The 18,517-nt window shown below is 42.4% G+C and overlaps 1 protein-coding gene across 1 annotated transcript in view; it reads left to right on the top strand.

The window, feature by feature from the left end:
* Positions 1-18,517, top strand: part of LOC147684817 (cytochrome P450 3A29-like) — a 141,541-nt gene that overhangs the window by 38,905 nt on the left and 84,119 nt on the right. Inside the window, exons 3-7 of the mRNA XM_086940692.1 lie at positions 1,745-1,797; positions 10,194-10,293; positions 11,576-11,689; positions 18,127-18,215; positions 18,344-18,492. Of these exons, the coding sequence (XP_086796818.1) occupies positions 1,745-1,797; positions 10,194-10,293; positions 11,576-11,689; positions 18,127-18,215; positions 18,344-18,492 (505 nt within the window). The remainder of the gene's footprint in view (positions 1-1,744; positions 1,798-10,193; positions 10,294-11,575; positions 11,690-18,126; positions 18,216-18,343; positions 18,493-18,517) is intronic.

Here is an 18,517-nt window from a genome sequence, read left to right as displayed (position 1 = left end):
CTTCAGGACTATCGAGAGATCCCATGAAGGAACAGAAGCAGAAACCAGCGGCTTCTTTTATTTGAAACTCTTCAGGAGGCATTAAACTAATGGAGAGACTTTTGAGAAATTACCATGAATGGTTAGAGGTTTTATGGCTGCCCACTGAGAAGGAAGTGTAGCAGGTGAGAGTCCCTATGTGAATCCATCCCTCAAAACATCCAGAATTGGAAGCTATCAGTGGATACAGGATACAGCCCAGTGTTTCTTATAGGACTTTAGGGTTGAAGGGTTGTGGGATGCTTGAATATGAAGGGCTACCAGCGTAGAGCACCTCATTAACTTGACACCTACCCTCTCACATTCCAGTCCGTCAACTGGAGGTCTTGGAGAAGCACTAACAGGAGAACAGGGAACTAGAGAGGAAATGGATGAATGGAGAGATGAATATACTGGCTCTTGGACAGCTCCATCAGAAAAGGGAACCAGGGCCGGCACGGGCAAAACACAGCAATGAGAATCACTCTTCTCTCAAATCTTCTGAAGCACTTGCCGGAGGAGGGGAATTGGAGAGAAAGCATAAACAATTCCCTTAGGCCAAGGGACTGAGAAAGCGTTGATTGCCCACACTTTAGGAGACCACGTCTCCAAGCAAAAGAATGGAAGCATCGCATTTTGTGATGATGCAAAAAGATCTAACCAAGGAGTCCCTAACAAGGCTCATAGCCGAGTGAACTCCCTGAGAGTAAGATGGTTTGTCATCGAGAAAGACATGTTCCGACTGAGAACGTGGGCCTTGAAATTCGGATTCCCCTTGATATAAAGGGTCGATGGTGCCAGGAGATTAAGTTCTGTCCATGCAAAGATGCGAGACGCTATCAGATTTGTTTTCTCCCTCTTCGTACCACTCTGATGAGTAAAATAGCAACTTGATTGTCCATCCTTAACATAACCTTTTGACCTAGTAACTTAGGAGCAAATGCCTGAAGTGCCTGCCACCCTACAGTCAGTTCTTTCCAATTTGAGGATTGACTTGCCTCCCAAATGGACCAGTGTCCCAATATTTCTTGATCCATCAATACAGCCCCCGCCCCAGCCTAATAAACTGGCAACAAACACAATGCTGCCTTCTAAAGCCTGCCGCGCAAACATAGTCGCCGAGCTTGGCGTCGGACACCGCGAAGGGGACTGCTCCATGCCCTGAACAGCGGCGTGAACAAAGGTCCAGCCCAGCACATGGATGGGATCTGCTGAGCGGTGCAGGACATCTTTGGGCCTTGAGGACAGAGAAAGCACAGGAAGACGGGCAATAGGGAAGGATCATTTATCCTACCAGTGAAAATAGAAGACCGCCTCAGTCTCCAGGGATCATAGATCCCTGGAGTCACCTCACAAGTAAGGACTAGAATGAGGAGGACGGAGATGAGGGGGTAATTGCCCATCTTCACTGATATTAGCGATACTAAGGTCATCAGTAACTACTTTGGTGGGAGGAGAAGAATTACTTTCCCATCACAATATTTTGGGGGTAATAACCAGCAGCAATTGATGTTTCTGTAGCGATTTCTGTTTGTTTAAGCTCAGTATTTTTCACAACAAAGTATCCAGGAGTAAAACAGTGGACCAGCTGTGTTCCTTTGTAGCAACAGCAGGTTACTCCCACTAACAGCCCTGACAGGGTTTACTGGGAACCCTTAATAAAGGCTACGGTGTTTATTATTCATTTTAATGATTTTCCTTGTAAACATGTACCCATTTCTTGCAGGGTGTTTTCGAATTTGACACCGAATGTTTCCAAAAGTATGGAAAAACATGGGGGTAAGTTACACACATGTTAAATCAATAGCAGCTGAATTTGTGCAATAAAACAAACAAGTAATAAGACCACTTGAGAAATCTTTAGAAAATGTGTATTTCTGTGTATGTATATTTATGTGTGTATGTGTATCTATCTCTTTATCTATTTAGATGTGTGTGTATGTGTGTGTGTGTGTGTGTGTGTGTGTGTGTGTGTAGTATATACATAATAAATAGCCATGAATTGATGTAATTGTCTCAAGAACCCAAAGATGGCAATATAGAACCATATTACACATATGTATGTTTTTTATACTGCATGTTTATCTTGGGGTTAGTTAGCTTTAAAAATATGTTGTTTTTTTTCAAAACGCAGCTAACAATAAACACTGATAGGAATTAGAGTGCTTTGGTTTTGTTTATCTTTCATGAATACATTTTTGATAAAACAATGGACATTACTGAGGGTCTGTTGTGGGCCAGGGATTCTCTCATTGCATCATTTATGCTTTACTTATGGACTTACTGTTTTTGCTAAGCATGGGCGAATTTTGCGAATTCGCAATTCGCAAAATCCGTGAATTTGCGGATTCGCGGATTTTGCGGATTGTGTGGGTAATGGCCGGGCGGGAAAACGGTGCACATCGCTAGTGTGAGGGGCAGGGCCAAACGGGCGAGGCTTATATGCGAGTTCACATGCCTCTTGTGTGCATAAAAGGACAGGCACGGATCAGAGAAGCTCGTGGTCACAGGAACTGCACAGGGATTGAGCTTGTGAAAGTCAATATGCAAAGGCCTCCATCAAGCATCATAGCTATTTTTCGACGATAGATATGGGGAGAACGCACACCTGCCCAGCCTCGACAAAACTCACATTTTTGGGGGGGCTGATTAACTTTGCCATCACACCGAAGAGCACCGGGGTCCCTCGAGTTCACATGCCTCTTGTGTGTATAAAAGGACAGGCACGGATCAGAGATGCTCGTGGTCACAGGAACTGCACAGGGATTGAGCTCGTGAAAGTCAATTATTCAAAGGCCTCCATCAAGCATCATAGCTATTTTTCGACGATAGATATGGGGAGAGCGCACACCTACCCAGCCTCGACAAAACACACATTTTTGGGGGGGCTGATTAACTTTGCCATCACACCAAAGAGCGCCGGGGTCCCTCGAGTGAGCTGTCCATCAAGTGGGTAAAGGGCGCGAAGACGGTGCACACACCACTAGTGTGTGGGGAGGGGCCAAACGACGGGGCTTATATGCGAGTTCACATGCCTCTTGTGTGCATAAAAGGACAGGCACGGATCAGAGAAGCTCGTGGTCACAGGAACTGCACAGGGATTGAGCTCGTGAAAGTCAATTATGCAAAGGCCTCCATCAAGCATCATAGCTAATTTTCAACGATAGCTATGGGGAGAGCGCACTCCTACCCAGCCTCGACAAAACACACATCATCCTGTAACTATTTTAGGATGGCGCCGGCAAGCTGCTAGCGCCATCCTAAAATAGTTACTAAATTAGCTTCATCAGGGCACTAATAGATACAATAAAGCAGGTGCTCGAGCACCTCCTTTATTTTATCTATTAGTGCTTCCTGTTGAAGCTAACTTAGTAACTATTTTAGGATGGCACTGGCAGCTTGCCGGCGCCATCCTAAAATAGTTAAAAGTTCAACAGGCTTGAACTTTTGCCCCCCAAATCCGCCGCTCGCGGATCTCGCGGATTTTCAGTGAATTCGCGGGAGTTCGCGGATCGCGAATTTACCGAAAATCCGCGAAATCTGCGAGCGGAACGGATTTTCCGCTCACACCTAGTTTTTGCTACATAATTAGGTATATACTTTTCCGGATTTTACAAAAAGAAAATCCTACCATAGTCTAATGCATAATTTACATTTTTTGCTACATAATTTGTATAACTTTGCCATATAATTTGGTCCTCCATGCCACATACTCCTCAAAGTCCTGACAGTTGTAAAGCTCTGAAGAATTGGTGGAGGCTGTCATTATGCATTGTTGGAACCATTAAATATTTCATGGATTCATCAGAAATATGGGGTTTTCCACCACTGCATATCACACACACACACCTTTGCAGACCTGTTCTTCCTTCTACATTGGCAAGTTTTGCAATGATTAGTCAGGTGTGTTCCAAAACGCGTTTTTCCACCAATACATTTTCCATAGAATTTTGTATTTGAAGTAGCACGAAAAAGGCTGAAAGGATTCAAATGAAATTTAGCAGGATTGGACATCATGGCGCACAGACAATACTTTTAGGTACTACTAGTAAGTGGGGTAAATATTCTTTAAGTTATAAGTCATTATAACTTTGTGGTAGCTGTTGTCGCAGTTTTTTCATGAAAATGTTTGGTATTTTGCAGAAGTACAGCAGCAAATAGCGATGGCAAATCAATAGGTGATTGGCTAATGACTGCCTTTACAAAAGTTACAGGCAGCCATATTATTCTTAGGTACAGTTTGGCTGCCTTCAGAACTAGGCAAGATTAAGGTTTGGTATTTTTCCCTACCTATTACAACTTTATTAGAGTGACAATAAGTAGGGAAAATATTTATAAGTTTCTATATATTTTAAAAACAATGCATAGAGTACCCCGGTACTGCCTCGGGAGTAGTAAGTAGTGACTAACAATAAAACCTACTACTTACCTATATCTAGGACCCTAGCCCAGAACACAGTGAAACGCACTGCACAGATGCAACAAAACTGACATAAAAACAGCATGGTTGCCTTTTACCTTTGGTAAGCACAGACATTAGCACTCACATGGTGACTTCTCACTCTTTAGCCTAATGAAAGCCGGGGAAGACTCAGCATCGGCTGAAACATGTCGATAGTTAGCAGAGTGGAGGGGTAGTGGGTTCAATACAGCCCAGCGTACCACTATCCACTGGTTGATTAAAACCTTTTTAATCTAATCTGGCATTTCACTAATAAAGGGAGGTTTGGAGATCCATGTGTTAGTTTTAACATTGTTAGCTCTGAATTTTTCCTTTTGATCCCACATTTTTTCTCTTTATTTTTTCTCTTTATTTGTCGTGTCTCCCCGAACCCTATTGCTCCACCTCTGGCATTAGCTTGCGCAGAGGTGTTGTAGCAGCCCTATGATGAAGCATGCCACAAACTTATGTGGGTGAGGTCAGTTTTAATAACACATTTGTCTTGTCTATTCACCTCTTCTAATTAGCGACATATTCTTTATTTTTCCCACTCCTCTGTGTGTGTAGAGTCTTGTTACAGGAGGTCGGAGTGGGTTTATCCTCCTGCCCCTTAATATTGTGCGTGAAGTAGTAAGCCCTATATACATACCAATTACATTTACATGCACTCTCGTCCATCTCTACTCTCAACACCACTCAAATTGTGACTCTGTCCTTGCCGCTGGTATATAGCGCGCTCAGCTGTCTTTATGTTCAAGCTATACAAATTCCCAAAATGTACATGCTCTCAGTATCCACAGTGAGTATAAAATCACCATTTATATGGTCCAACCAAAAATTAAATTGTCTCTTGAAGCTCTACTACTAGAAAAAACTATGAACTAAACGGTGACATTTTAACAACCTCAAAAGGATGAGAGGGTCAGCCGGCCCTTCAAGAAGTGAACCAGCACCTGGAAAGTTAACCACACACCCCAACAGCAATCGCATAACCAGCTGAGCTATATTGGCACCTTTCATTCTCAGAAGTGACGGAATACAATTCTCGGCTTCTATGTGATAAGCTGTAATATATGGGTACGCTTAGACAATTGCAACCCATTAGTACGCTGGCAAGTTGCCTGAAGTCATTTGTGATTTCTTCAGCCTGTCCTCATGTTTAACCAAAACCACTGCAAACACAAGGAGATGATGGATGGAGCACAGAAACGTTTCAGACACTAACCCCCAGTCACAGATCTGGGTTGAATCAATCATCGTTCTTTAGCTTACTTCACCACTCCAGTTCAGACCCAGCCATATGCAAATCAGTCTTGTCCCTGTGCCTCATGGGAACAGTCCAGCCCGAACTTGCAAGCCAGGTCTTCCTTGGACCAGAAACAAGCATCCTTGGACCGGTTTCAGGGTAACACCCCTCATCAGCCAGGCTAGCTTGAATCCAGTGGCAAAGTAAGCAAGGGACCCACGTCTGTGCATACCCAGCCAAGGTAGGGCGAACAAAGCAAACACAAGGAGATGATGGACGGAGCACTGAAACTTTTCAGACACCCCCAGTCACAGATCTGGGTTGAATCCATCATCGTTCTTTAGCTCACTTCGCAACCCTAGTTCAGACCCAGCCATATGCAAATCAATCTTGACCCTGTTCCTCATGGGAACAGTCCGGCCCTAACTGCCAAGTCAGGTCTTCCCGGGCCCGTAAACAAGCCTTCTGGGACTGGTTCAAAGAGAAACACCCCTCATCAGCCAGGCTAGCTTGAATCCAGTGGCTCACTTTGCCCTGAAACCTGTCCCAGGATACTATATCTGTATCAATCTAGCGATTCCATCTGGATGTCACAGTTTAGGAATACAAGTCCTGGTAGATAGAGTTAAAAAAAATGAAATAGCAACTATGACTATCAATCCAGGCTCATCCTTGTCGAAAAGGTGTACTCGTTATACCCTAGCACTACCCATCTTTCCCCTGATCTCCGAGATCTTTAAAGCATAGGCAAGAGAGGATATAATGAACTCCAGGAACGCTCTTCAGTATCTACAGTTTCACTCCTTGCCCATCCTCTAAAACTTCTGCCACAAACAAGAAGCTATTTTGAGGAAAATAGGTTACTTATGTGATGCCATAAAGTGTTAAAGGGTGTGTGATGTTACTTCTACTACCCTGGAGTGAACTTACATCCAAGTCCACTCTCACGTTTCAGTGTGTGTAGCTATGCTCGTGCTTACTAAATTATTTCGGGCCACCGTTTTGTCTCATGTTCTTTAAATGAATGTTATGTTTTGCTTTGGAAACAGCAGTGTTTGTTCCATGCCTTCACTACCCTTTCAGTAACCAAATGTGTTGTAAGTTTAAATGTGTGCTTCCCCCCGCCACCCTCCAACTATTGCCAACCAGTCTGATCTTGACTCCGCTGAAATATATGCCTCCTGCATGGTTTTATTAGGTCAAAACTTACCAGACAGCTCAGCTGTCTGGTGGCTAAAGACTTCTTGGGGACATTCTGAAAGCTTACCTAAGAATGCATTTCGTTCACTACTTACCATTGCCTTTGTGGTTTGTAGCTCACATTTGCTTGTGTTCTCTTTGCTGGCTTTATTAGTTTTAGGCTGTCCAGTATATCTTTGTCCAGCTTGTGGAGGATAGCCTGTTTACTGTATTCTTCCATGAGTGCTGGATTCCTGTAAATAGGCCTTTAAATGTTGTTATAATCTTGTTACATTTTCTGTGCATTCAAACACAAAGATCAAATGCCAGGTTCTGTCTTCCAATGGAGCTTGATGTTTACTTTTCTTTTTCTGACTTCAAAGTGACAGGATTTATCTGACAATCTGAGATGTGAAGGGAAAGGCACACAACTAGATGTAAATGAACTGTGCAAATATTTCAGAAAGCACAAATGAAGCAAATTGTTTTGTAATTCTGAAGTGAGCTGGAAACAAATATTTTAACACACAATCAAAAAAAATCAATACACTAGGTGATGCCATTTCCAAACATTATTATCATTTGTATGCTGTATAGTTTTATCAGTAAAACTGTATGTCTGTGCAAGCGTCATAGTTATTTCAATTAAAAATGTTTTGTCTGTAATGGCAGCTCACTACCACAAATTGCATTCTCCACTGTACGACACTCCATTGTATTCTACTCTATGCTGCCGTTCTTCACTCTACATCACTCCAGGACATTACACTTTACCACACTCTACTCTAGTCTACTCTGTAACACTATACGATACTCCACTGTATAACACTCCACTCTATCCCACTCCACTCTACTGCACTCTGACACTCTACGAAACTCCACTCTACAACACTCTACTTCACGTCATTCTACTCCTCTGTATGATACTCCACTCTATTGTATTGCATTGTATTGGCATTTGTATAGCGCATGACTACCCGGAGGCATGCCAGCGCTGTGATAAGTTGCTGTGAGGCGGCAAACTTTTAAGGGAAAAGCCAGGTCTTAAGTTATTTCCGGAATTTTAGATGGCACGGTTCCCTCCGTAGGTGTAACGGGAGGTCATTCCAGAGTTTAGCGGCATTTAGCGAGAAAAGCCTTCCACCACTTCTCTCCTTCTTGATCCTCGGAACCTCTACAAGGTGGAGCTTATTAGAGAGGAGTTTCCTGTTAGCTGTATACGGGCGGATAATGGTGTTTGTAATTATGGGCTTTCCTTCATTCAGTGCCTTATGGGCTATACAGAGAGCTTTAAACTGTATTCTCTCCTGAACTGGGAGCCAGTGGAGAGCGAGTAAAGATGGTCTAGCTGAACATCGATTAGAGGTGTCAGTATATGGATCCCGAAGGGAGCCACCACCTCAGCCAGCGGTGCCATATAGGCATTAAAGAGAGTTGGACTCAGTGAGGAGCCCTGTGGGACTCCACACTGTAGGGGCAAAGGCTGTGAGTTGGTACTGCCCTCAAAAACCTGAAAGGATCTCCCTTCAAAAAAGGACTGCAGCCATAATAGCGCTGTTCCCGTCACTTCAACTTTCCTGAGGCGGTGGATCAGGACGAGGTGATTAACCGTGTCAAAGGCCGCACTCAGTTCGAGGAGTATTATTGCTGCCACTTCTCCTGCGTCCAATATTTTCCGGGTTTCTTCCACCACTGAGAGTATTGCGGTCTCCGTTCCATGGCCGGGGTGGAAGCCTGTCTGAAAGGGGTGGAGAACGCCATTGGACTCCAGAAAGGCGGAGGGAGAATGATTTACATGTTTCTCCGCTATCTTACTAATTCCTGGCAAGAGCGAAATAGGGCGATAGTTTCCCAGCTCAGCAGGGTCCAGTTTTTTTTTTCTAGCAGAGCACGCACCATTGCTCTTTTCCTGTCTGATGGAACCTCACCCTTATCCAATGAGGAATTAATCAGTCCGGTAACAGTGGAGGCAATGGTGGGTCCAACCAGTGACAGAATATTGGAAGGGGCCGGGTCTAAAGGGGATCCACTTTTTACGGATGCTAAGATTGCTAGGAAACGTTCCTGGGTTAGCGTAGGGAAGAGTGTTAATTCCTGACTTTCTAGCTGCCCGCAACCCTTCATGTCCAGGCCGATCATATGGGCGATCGTTAATTCCTGAAGTCTTATCTGCCCACTATCGCACGCGTCTATGCTAGGAACATTCCTACCCTCTTGAGGAAGGATCTTGAGGATAATCTGGACTTTAGTGGAAAAGAAATTGGCCAATTCAGTACATCGCTGGCTAGATGAATCCGGTGGAGCTAGGTGATTTCATTAGCATCAAGGCGATATTAATGATTTCTCTAGGGGAGTTGCGTGCTGATAGAATCTTTCCCTCATAATAAGAGGCTTGGGCCATTTTTATTTCTGCTTTATACCTACGAATGACTGACCTATACTCCCTTTTTTTATCAGGAGAGAAATCTTTCCTCCACGCTCTTTCTGCTTTGTTACTCTACTCTACAACAGTCCACACTGCGACACTCTATGCCACTCCACTCTTTGATGCTTTACTCCACTCCACTCCACTCTGCACCACTCTGCTCCACTCTATACCACTTAACTATAGGCCTCTCTATGCCCCTCAATGACATTCCACTTTATGGCACGCCACTCTACCCACCTTACTCCACTCTGACACTCCACTCTACTCCACAACACTCTGTGATCCCCCCATTCCACTCTACAGCACTTCATTCCACTCTATGCCACTCCACAACACTATGCTCCAATCTATGCCACTCTACTCTACGACACTCTCCTCATCTCTACGCCCCTCCACTCTACCAAACTATCTCTATGCCACTTTACTCCACTCTATGCAACACCACTGTACTCCATTCCACTCTATTCTACAACACAGTACTCCCCTCTACAGCACTCCACTCTACGCCACTCTATGCTGACCCATACTACGATACTTTATGTCACTACTCTTTACTCCACTCTATGACCCTCCACTCCAAGCGCCTCCGCTCTATACTACTCTACTCCTCAACACTCCACTCCTTTCCACGCTACTCCATAACAGTCCACTCTACTCCAATCTACAACACTGCGCTCCACTCCACATCCCTTCACTCCACACCACTACCCTCTACGCCACTAACTTTGATCCATGCTGAACAGCAGCCATGCTGGTGCGCAACATGGCTAAAACTCATTTGCAAACCCAATAGCTCTTTGACAGTCAAGACCCATTGGCTTTGCCAGTGCTTGTTGACTGTGGTGCAATTTACTGAATTTTTTATCCTCTTTCCACTACAGGATTTATGACGGCAGACAACCTGTGCTTTGCGTCATGGACCCTGCAATTGTGAAAACCATTCTGGTGAAAGAGTGCTTTACCTACTTTACCAATCGGCGGGTAGGTCACCTTCTGAGTCCAAATCTAGGTTTCGTAATATGTAAGCTTCGCTCGGCCATTAACAGCCCATCCATATGCACCATTTTTGCTGCTTTCTCATTAGGGAGTGGAGCAAACGTATAATTGCGAATGATTTAGAAAGTAAAGATCTTGATCCATGAATAGCCTTTGTTAAAACGAATGGAACAAAACATTGTTGTAGTCTTCCTTTTACCTGCTGCACTCTCCTTTCAATAGTTCTCTGCCTACCTGCTCAGCTAGTGATGAGGTCATGTAGAATGTTGGAGTGTGTTTGTATGAGTGGAGTGTCAGTTGATCTGGATGGCTGAGCAGCCAGGAGGCTGCTCCTGGTGGGGCATTTATTAGGGCAACTTAAGGGACTTACTGAAGCACTTATTGAACTTACCATCTTCCTGTAACTAAGAATAAATATACTTGTGTATCTACAAGACCCTGACTGCGCATCTTTCATCATTACAATACATATGTTTAACTTTTTTCCGTCTGGGGGAATAAGAAATGTTACAAACTAATTTTCCTCAAACCTATCAGGTTTTTAGAGGTTTGTGGTGCGGGTAAACCAAAAAAATATATATCAGATGTTGTCTATCCTCCAAACTAGACGTTTCCTGGACCCATTTCGAGTCGGGGAATCACTTTGACATTCTTACCTGGCTCCCCCATTGGGGTTGTCGATTTTTGAATTTCAGAAGGCCTGCCCCAAATGGACTGGCCTTCCAATGCTGATATTTCTTCGCAACAACTTTGACAGGCTCAGTGTTTATGGGTGTGGTGTCGAGAAAGCACGTTGTGCATGAGGGTCATTTAACCCCCCCTAATAAAATGGCCATTTTGGTGTTTAAAAAAAAAAGCAAAAATAATTACAGAGCCGGCTGCCCAGTGTCACTTGAATACCAGTGGTGCTCACATTACAGTGAAAATGAAATGTGAGTTTCTCAGGCATGATGGAAGGACCATGTCTGCCTTTACGGTTTGGTGGCCATCTTCCAAAATACAAATAAGGCCATTAGTCCCATCTTTCACATATGAAAAGTGTGGGAAAATGGATTTACTACTTTGCCTATTGTATTAACACAGCATCTTCACACAAGCAGGAGAAACAACGAAACACAGTCCCAAATGGATTGCATGCTATTTTCTCACAAGTGCAACGTTTTATGTAGCAGGGGAAGAGGACTGTTTGAAGCAGGGTGGATCTAAACTATGTTAAGCTCTATAAAGATCACATATTTAGACTTTCGATTTTTGTTTCTCCATGTAGAACTTTGGTGTTAATGGATCTCTGGACTCAGCCCTCACAATTGCACAAGATGAGCAGTGGAAAAGGATACGGACAGTGATCTCGCCAACCTTCACCAGTGGCAAACTAAAAGAGGTAGTCTGCTTCTCATGGAAGAACAACCAGTAAAGTGAGGAGTTTGTGTGGGTGGATGATAGCAATATATAGCTCCCTGAAGTGGTTTCAGTGGGCTGAAGTAGGAGTTCCAAATTTAAGTCAATTGGCAAACACAGTTATTGCAAGAGATATGCATTGGAAGGGTAGAGGATTAGGGACTTCTGGTGATGTCTTCATATTCTTAATTTAAACATTTGATCTAATGCGCAAGTTTATCACACCACTTTTTGTTTCTGTAATAAGAACAAGAACAAGAACTGGTGAGTTGCAAGGAGTTGAAACAGTAGTTAAGAGGTAAGGTGGCAAAGAGTTAGCACGTTTACTTAATTCTCTATTAAAATCGTTGAAGCCCTTTACAATTATGCTTTTCATTTAGATGCTTCTTTCCGAGTTTCTGAGGGAGGGGTGGGGATTGCTTCACTACTCTCCTCCCCATTCCCTTTGTTTTCATTAGTGTGGGAAGACTTTCATATATCCAGTGCAATGTTGTCCCACTAATCAGTTTTATGTCTAGAGGTCATAAATACCCATTTGCAATGCTTATTCTCTTTTCCTTTGTTCCTTTTGGGGTTTTGGACATTTTAATCCAGTTTCCTCCTTCTGATAAATGTAGATTGCTGAAACAATATGTAGCATTTTCTCCACTATTATGGTAAATTTATTTCTACAAAAAAGAGTAGACTAAGTAAATCGATTTATTTTTTCAGATTTTACTTTTGATATTATTGATGGCAACTAAAAAAGTATTACAATAAAGTAGGGGAATATTGGCACTAGGATAGATTTGAACGTAGACAGGGCTTAGCGCAAAACTAGAAGCTATTCAAGGAAGTGACACGCATGTCGGTACAATGTTAAAAATGTGTGGAGCTTATCTATAGTTTTGAAGTTCTGGTTGGTTTGCTTTTGAAGGTAGGTTGCTCATTCTTCCTAACCTTATATGCCTCAAAAGAGCAAACTGCAATGGAAGTGTTCATCAGTTAAGCAATTTCAGCCGTTTATCTCTGGACCCATTTAATAAGGAGAGTACCAAGGTAGAGGGCATGTCAATTTAAAAATTTTCTCCCACAATAATCTTATCAGTTATTTAAGCAGGAGCAATTTTTTATTTGGTGGTATTAATATAGTGTGAACCTAACCTCAGGGGTAGTAGCTTGCTTTAGCGAGATCTGAGCCTTACATCTCATCACGTGCAGGGTATAGAGGCATGCAAAGACTTTCAAAAGTTGAGTACAATCAGGTTTTATCGCAGTTAAAGTTAGACATGATTATAAAATATACATTATAACATGTACTTAATTGTCATCATTTACATTGTGGGTTCTGTAGGGAGAGCCAGATTAGGGTAAATTCAGTGAATATAGTGGGGTTCTGAAGGTATTTTCTGAAGGTTAGAAGTGAAGGACCTACTCTTAGGCGGATGGACTCCTTTCGAGACGGTTGTATGACAAATTATCAAGAAAATATATATTGATTGACATATTGTGTCAAAATATAGTTTGCATAAATATTGTGTTTATATACTTACTATGTAAATTTAAAAAATATTGCGGAAGACAATATTATGAAATTAAGAAAAACACAGATAGATAGATAGATAGATAGATAGATAGATAGATAGATAGATAGATAGATAGATAGATAGATAATTATTTTTATATACCTATAGACCTAGTTTCCATTGGAAACTTGGTGCCAGTTGACGAATCTTCACAAAATTTTCCCAAAAAAGTGTGCCGATGGGTCTTATTGGGCATGGACAGTTTTGAGGTGATCTGTAAAGGGGAGGTCAAAATAAGTGTGTTTCTCATGTTAATTCCCATTCGGATTTTAGGCATGACTACAGCCCGAACCACTGAACAGAATTACACCAAATTTGGTCCATGGCTCATAGTCCTTTCTGTGATTTGGTGAAAATCTGTTCAGTAGTTTTTGAGTTATTTACAGGGACGTTATAGTTAGGCTCAGATTTCACTCGTACAAAACCAGTGAAATTGGCAGTTGTAGTTACCTGAGCTAACCATAACTTATGCCCTGGAATGCTCTGCTTATGATCTCACATATTACATCACTCCTGACCTGGTCAGTGACATCACGGATGACATCATCCATAGAACAACTCACAAACCAACACAACCACTCATAGCCTCACTCATACACCCATGCAGCCACTCGCTCACCAATACAGCCACCCGCACAGTCACTCACTTACCCATGCACCTACTCACACAGCGACTCACTCTTCCATACAGCCACTCAAACACCCACTCACTCTCATAGCTACTTAAAAACCCACTTACTCACCCATACAGCCACTCACACACCCAAACAGCCACCCAAACAGCCACTCAGCCAGTTACTCACCCCCTTATTCACCCATAAACCCACTCACACATACAGCCTCTCAACACAGACACTCACTCACCCATACAACAACTCAGACATCTACTCACAAACACAACCACTTACATACCTATTCACACAACCATACAACCATTCACACACCTGCTTACTGACCAATACAGTCACTCACACAGACACTCACTCACTCTCCAATACAGCCACTTACACACCAACTCACTTAACCAAACACCCACTCAAACAGCCATCCCTCATGCATATAGCCACTTACACACCCAGTCACTCAATCATACAGCCACTCAGTCACCCATATAGTGACTCATGCAATCAATCATCCACTCATACACCGACTCACACAGCCCCTCACTCATCCATACAACAACTCACACACCCACACACTTGCCAGTACAGCAACTCATACAGCCACTGACTCGCCCAGGTACTCACTTCCATTATATACCCATACACTCACTCACACACCCGTACAGCCATTCTGATACCCACTCAAACGGATACGCACAGTCACCCACATGATATATGTTAGAAATAGAACCACTAATTAGTAGTACACAAAGGATACTAATTTAACTTTTGTAGTTGCTTAGTTTACATATTTAGCAGTCATAAAAGTTTAGAAAACAATAACAGAATGATGTTAGCAGTGATGTAATTTGAGATGTAATTAGTGAAGTCACTGACCATGTCATCAGTGATTTAATATGTGAGGTCGTAAGCCGTGCAATGCGGGGGCGTGCGTTGTAGTGATCTCAGGTAACTATAACTGCAGAATTTCACTGGTTTTGTATGAGTGAAATCTGAACCTAACTATAGCATCACTGTAACCTTTGTTTTTTTTCAGTAAATATATATACCCACATACCTGCATACATTAATATCAAATAAAACAAGCATTTGAAAAATAATATAAACATTTTCAAAAAACTAAATATTACAAAAATAAAAGTAACTAAAATCAAACAATAGGAAAAAATGATATAACTTCAATTTATAAGAAAATAGGAAAAATGTGTTACACCTTTAATGCATAATATTTACTAATATCAATCCTACATCCACAAAGCTAAGGAAAGTGTAGGACTTTGGAGGGGTTACAATGGCTATTCCCACTCCAATCTGAGCAACAGTAGGGAACTTGTTGGACTTTGTAGGGGTAACCTATACCATTTCAACTCATAATCATTTAAAAAAAATGTTTATAAATAAATCAAAACAAAATACAATTATTAAAACAAATGGAAAATTAATATGTTCAAATAATACAAAAATAATAAGTTTGATAAAAAATAAACAAAATAAATTACATATTAAAATTAATTTAATTTCCTGCCTTCAATATTCTGTTCAACAATATTTTTGTAATGAAGATATTTTTTACACAATATTCATGTGACACGATCGTCTGGAATCAATATTTGTCATTCACGCACTCTGACAGAAGGAGAAAAAGAGGATTTTTTTTTTACCTTAGTAGCTCTGAGTACTTGGTTGGTTTTGTAATTGGTACGGATAGTTAGAGGAAGCTTTTTTTCTACATAGTCAGGTGTTTGTGTCCATAGGGCCTCGCATGTGATGCACAATAATTTGAATTTGTTGAGTGATTGTATTAGTATCCACTGTACATTTGTGGGTGTTGGTGTGATGCAGTAAAACTCCATTCTGGGTTCAGACGCCATGATGATGATAATGATAAAGGAGGGATATTAACCCCTTCACCGCGGCGGGAATTCCGCCGCAGCGCGGGGGGGCTACGGGGTGATCGCGGCGCTTCGGTGCTCATGACGGCGTGGTTCCGTCATGAACCCGCCCGCTCATTAATTCGCCCTCACAGGCTGGGAATTAGTGCTGCGTGGGCGAAGCGGCAGCTGCATTATGGAACCACGCCGTCATGAGCACACGCCACCCGTGACTCATGACGGCGTGGTTCCGTCATAAGCACTCAAGGGGTTAATGGGCTGCCTCATATTGTAGGGTGGAGTGAAAAACACTAGGGGGCTTATTTACAAGCCCCTTTTGTTGCTGGTTTGTCACCTTTTCCCATGCTAAAAGTGACACACCGCGAGTGCAAGGGGCTTGTAAGTAAGCCCCTACATGTGCAGAAATCTGAGCAATCTGTTAATTGTACAGCAATCCATGCTGGTTATCCTACGCACTCTTATTCACTCCAGATACAATTGGTGTCACCTTCTACAAGAGTTGATGCAGTCCTATGCATAGACAGTCCTTTTGGAGGTCCACATGACACTACGGTATGAATAAAGTGGGGTTTAACAACTTTGAAAATTAACTGTTTATCCCGCCATCGAAGCACAACAATTGATTCGCTTTCATCTGAAATTGACCATGGTTTTAGATAATAAAAAAAAACAAAAAACTAAATATAGTGAAAACTACAAACACTTTGTTTACAAACACGGTGGTTGATGTATTCTTAGGTAACATGTTAATTTAAATAATTACATTTCACTTGCATTCTATTGAAACCTAGAAAAGGCTCCATCATATCCTGCCATGAATCCTCACCAGAGAGAGGAGGAAGCTGCAGATTCTTTGCATGCATGGATGCCAGCATTGTCGCCGTGTAGCATGTTGACTGCATCTTTTAACTATCTGCTAATGGTTGGTGACCGAACCACACAAAACTGCACAATCATTGTCCCATAAGCACACTGGGGCAAACTTTCAAGAATGCAAATGCATACTAAGTACTTGAACAAAGGACTGAGCATCTGGGGCATGATCCACAAAAGGTGGACAGAAAGCTTTTATTATTCTGTTTTGAACATTGTTACTGAATATTGTATTAGTATACTCATTGGTATATCCCTTCCATTGCCCCCCCCCCTTCTCCTGCTTCCCTTCTTAAGTGGTGTATTCTATCTCTTAAGAATTAACGTAAGGCGAGTTCTACAAAAGAGTGAAGTGATAGGAGATTGTTCAATAAACCATTCTACTTACTTCTTACATCGGATTTTTGTGTTTTTTAACACTTAAAAGGAGGATCTGTGAAGGGGGCACCGTCCTTCTCCGCTCCTCGCAGAACACTTCACCTCAAGATATATGCATATGTACTCGCCTGGCAGTGAGCCCATGATCCTTTGATCTATGGCCTGAAAGCCTTCGTGGTGACTTTCATTCCAGATTTCTTGGCTATCTTTTATTTGGTATAGTGCTATTTCCCACTTCCTTCGTGACACAATTGGGGTTCCCATGCAGCTGCCCATAGATTTGGGCTTTTTCCCAGATATTCTAAAGCTAGTAAACCTGGGAATGCGTCAAAATGCTGTGCCTTCTCAAGGAGGCATGATGAGGAGAAATACCTCTTTCTCCTCGTTATTTCCTCATGCTGTGTGCATTCCGCAGTACAAATAGAAAGAGGAAAATGCCTCTATGGATTGTTTTTGTACAGAAAGCTGCCCCTTCTTGCATGAAAACAATTCTGTCTGTAACACAGAGACTCTTTTACAGTGGTGCAAGGATGCCTACATTGGTACTAAGCAGCGCACACGGTAAACAAGGTTTATGATGAAACTTTTTTCTCGCATGGAATCACAACGCGGTCGTTACAACGACCGCGTTGTGATTCCGCATACCATTACTCTGCAAGTCGGAACAATGACTTGCGGAGGGGGGAGGAGGTGTTGGGTTTAAAATCCAACACCTTCCTTAGTGTCCGCACCGACTGGAGTTGGAATAGTAAATTATACTATGCCAACATCCAGCACCCCCACTCCGCAAGGCGATGTTACGACTTGCGGAGTAATGGGATGCGGAATCACAACGCGGTCATTGTAACAACTGCGTTGTGATTCCTTGCGGGAAAAAAGACTGCGGGAAAAAGTCCTATATTCAGCACACACTGCGTCAGCGCAAGGAGAGAGCAGTAATGCGCCCTATCTTTGGACATGGAGAATTTCTGTTATCCCCTTTAATGCAAATCAGCGCACCAGTGTTGCTTGCTGTCCTGCATTGCATGAAAAGTTAGTGAATATGCCCCTGTGTCTTTTTCATTCTCGTAACTTCTTTTGTAATTGCAGATGTTTCCCATCATCAGCCATTACGGAGATATTCTGATGAACAACGCACGCAAGAAAATGGAATCAAATGAGCCTGCGAATATGAAGGAGTGAGTAGAGAACCTCTACGGTGTGTGATTTTGCATTGCATTTGTGTAGATGATATTTACTCTCTGTGCTTATGTTCCTATTCGTATGTGTTGGTTTATTCATGTGTTTTACGCTATTGCTTTTACAGCGTCTTTGGAGCCTTCAGCGTAGATGTGATCGCAAGCACCTCCTTCAGTGTGAACATTGACTCCCAAAACAATCCTAACGACCCTATAGTTACACAAATCAAGAAGGTTCTTAAAGTTGGATTCTTCGGCCCGTTCATCCTCCTCATAGGTTTGTTATCCTCAGTGCAGCTGCT

Source organism: Lissotriton vulgaris, chromosome 10, assembly GCF_964263255.1.
Source record: "Lissotriton vulgaris chromosome 10, aLisVul1.2, whole genome shotgun sequence".
Taxonomy (NCBI): domain Eukaryota; kingdom Metazoa; phylum Chordata; class Amphibia; order Caudata; family Salamandridae; genus Lissotriton; species Lissotriton vulgaris.
This window is presented reverse-complemented; position numbering and strand designations above follow the sequence as displayed.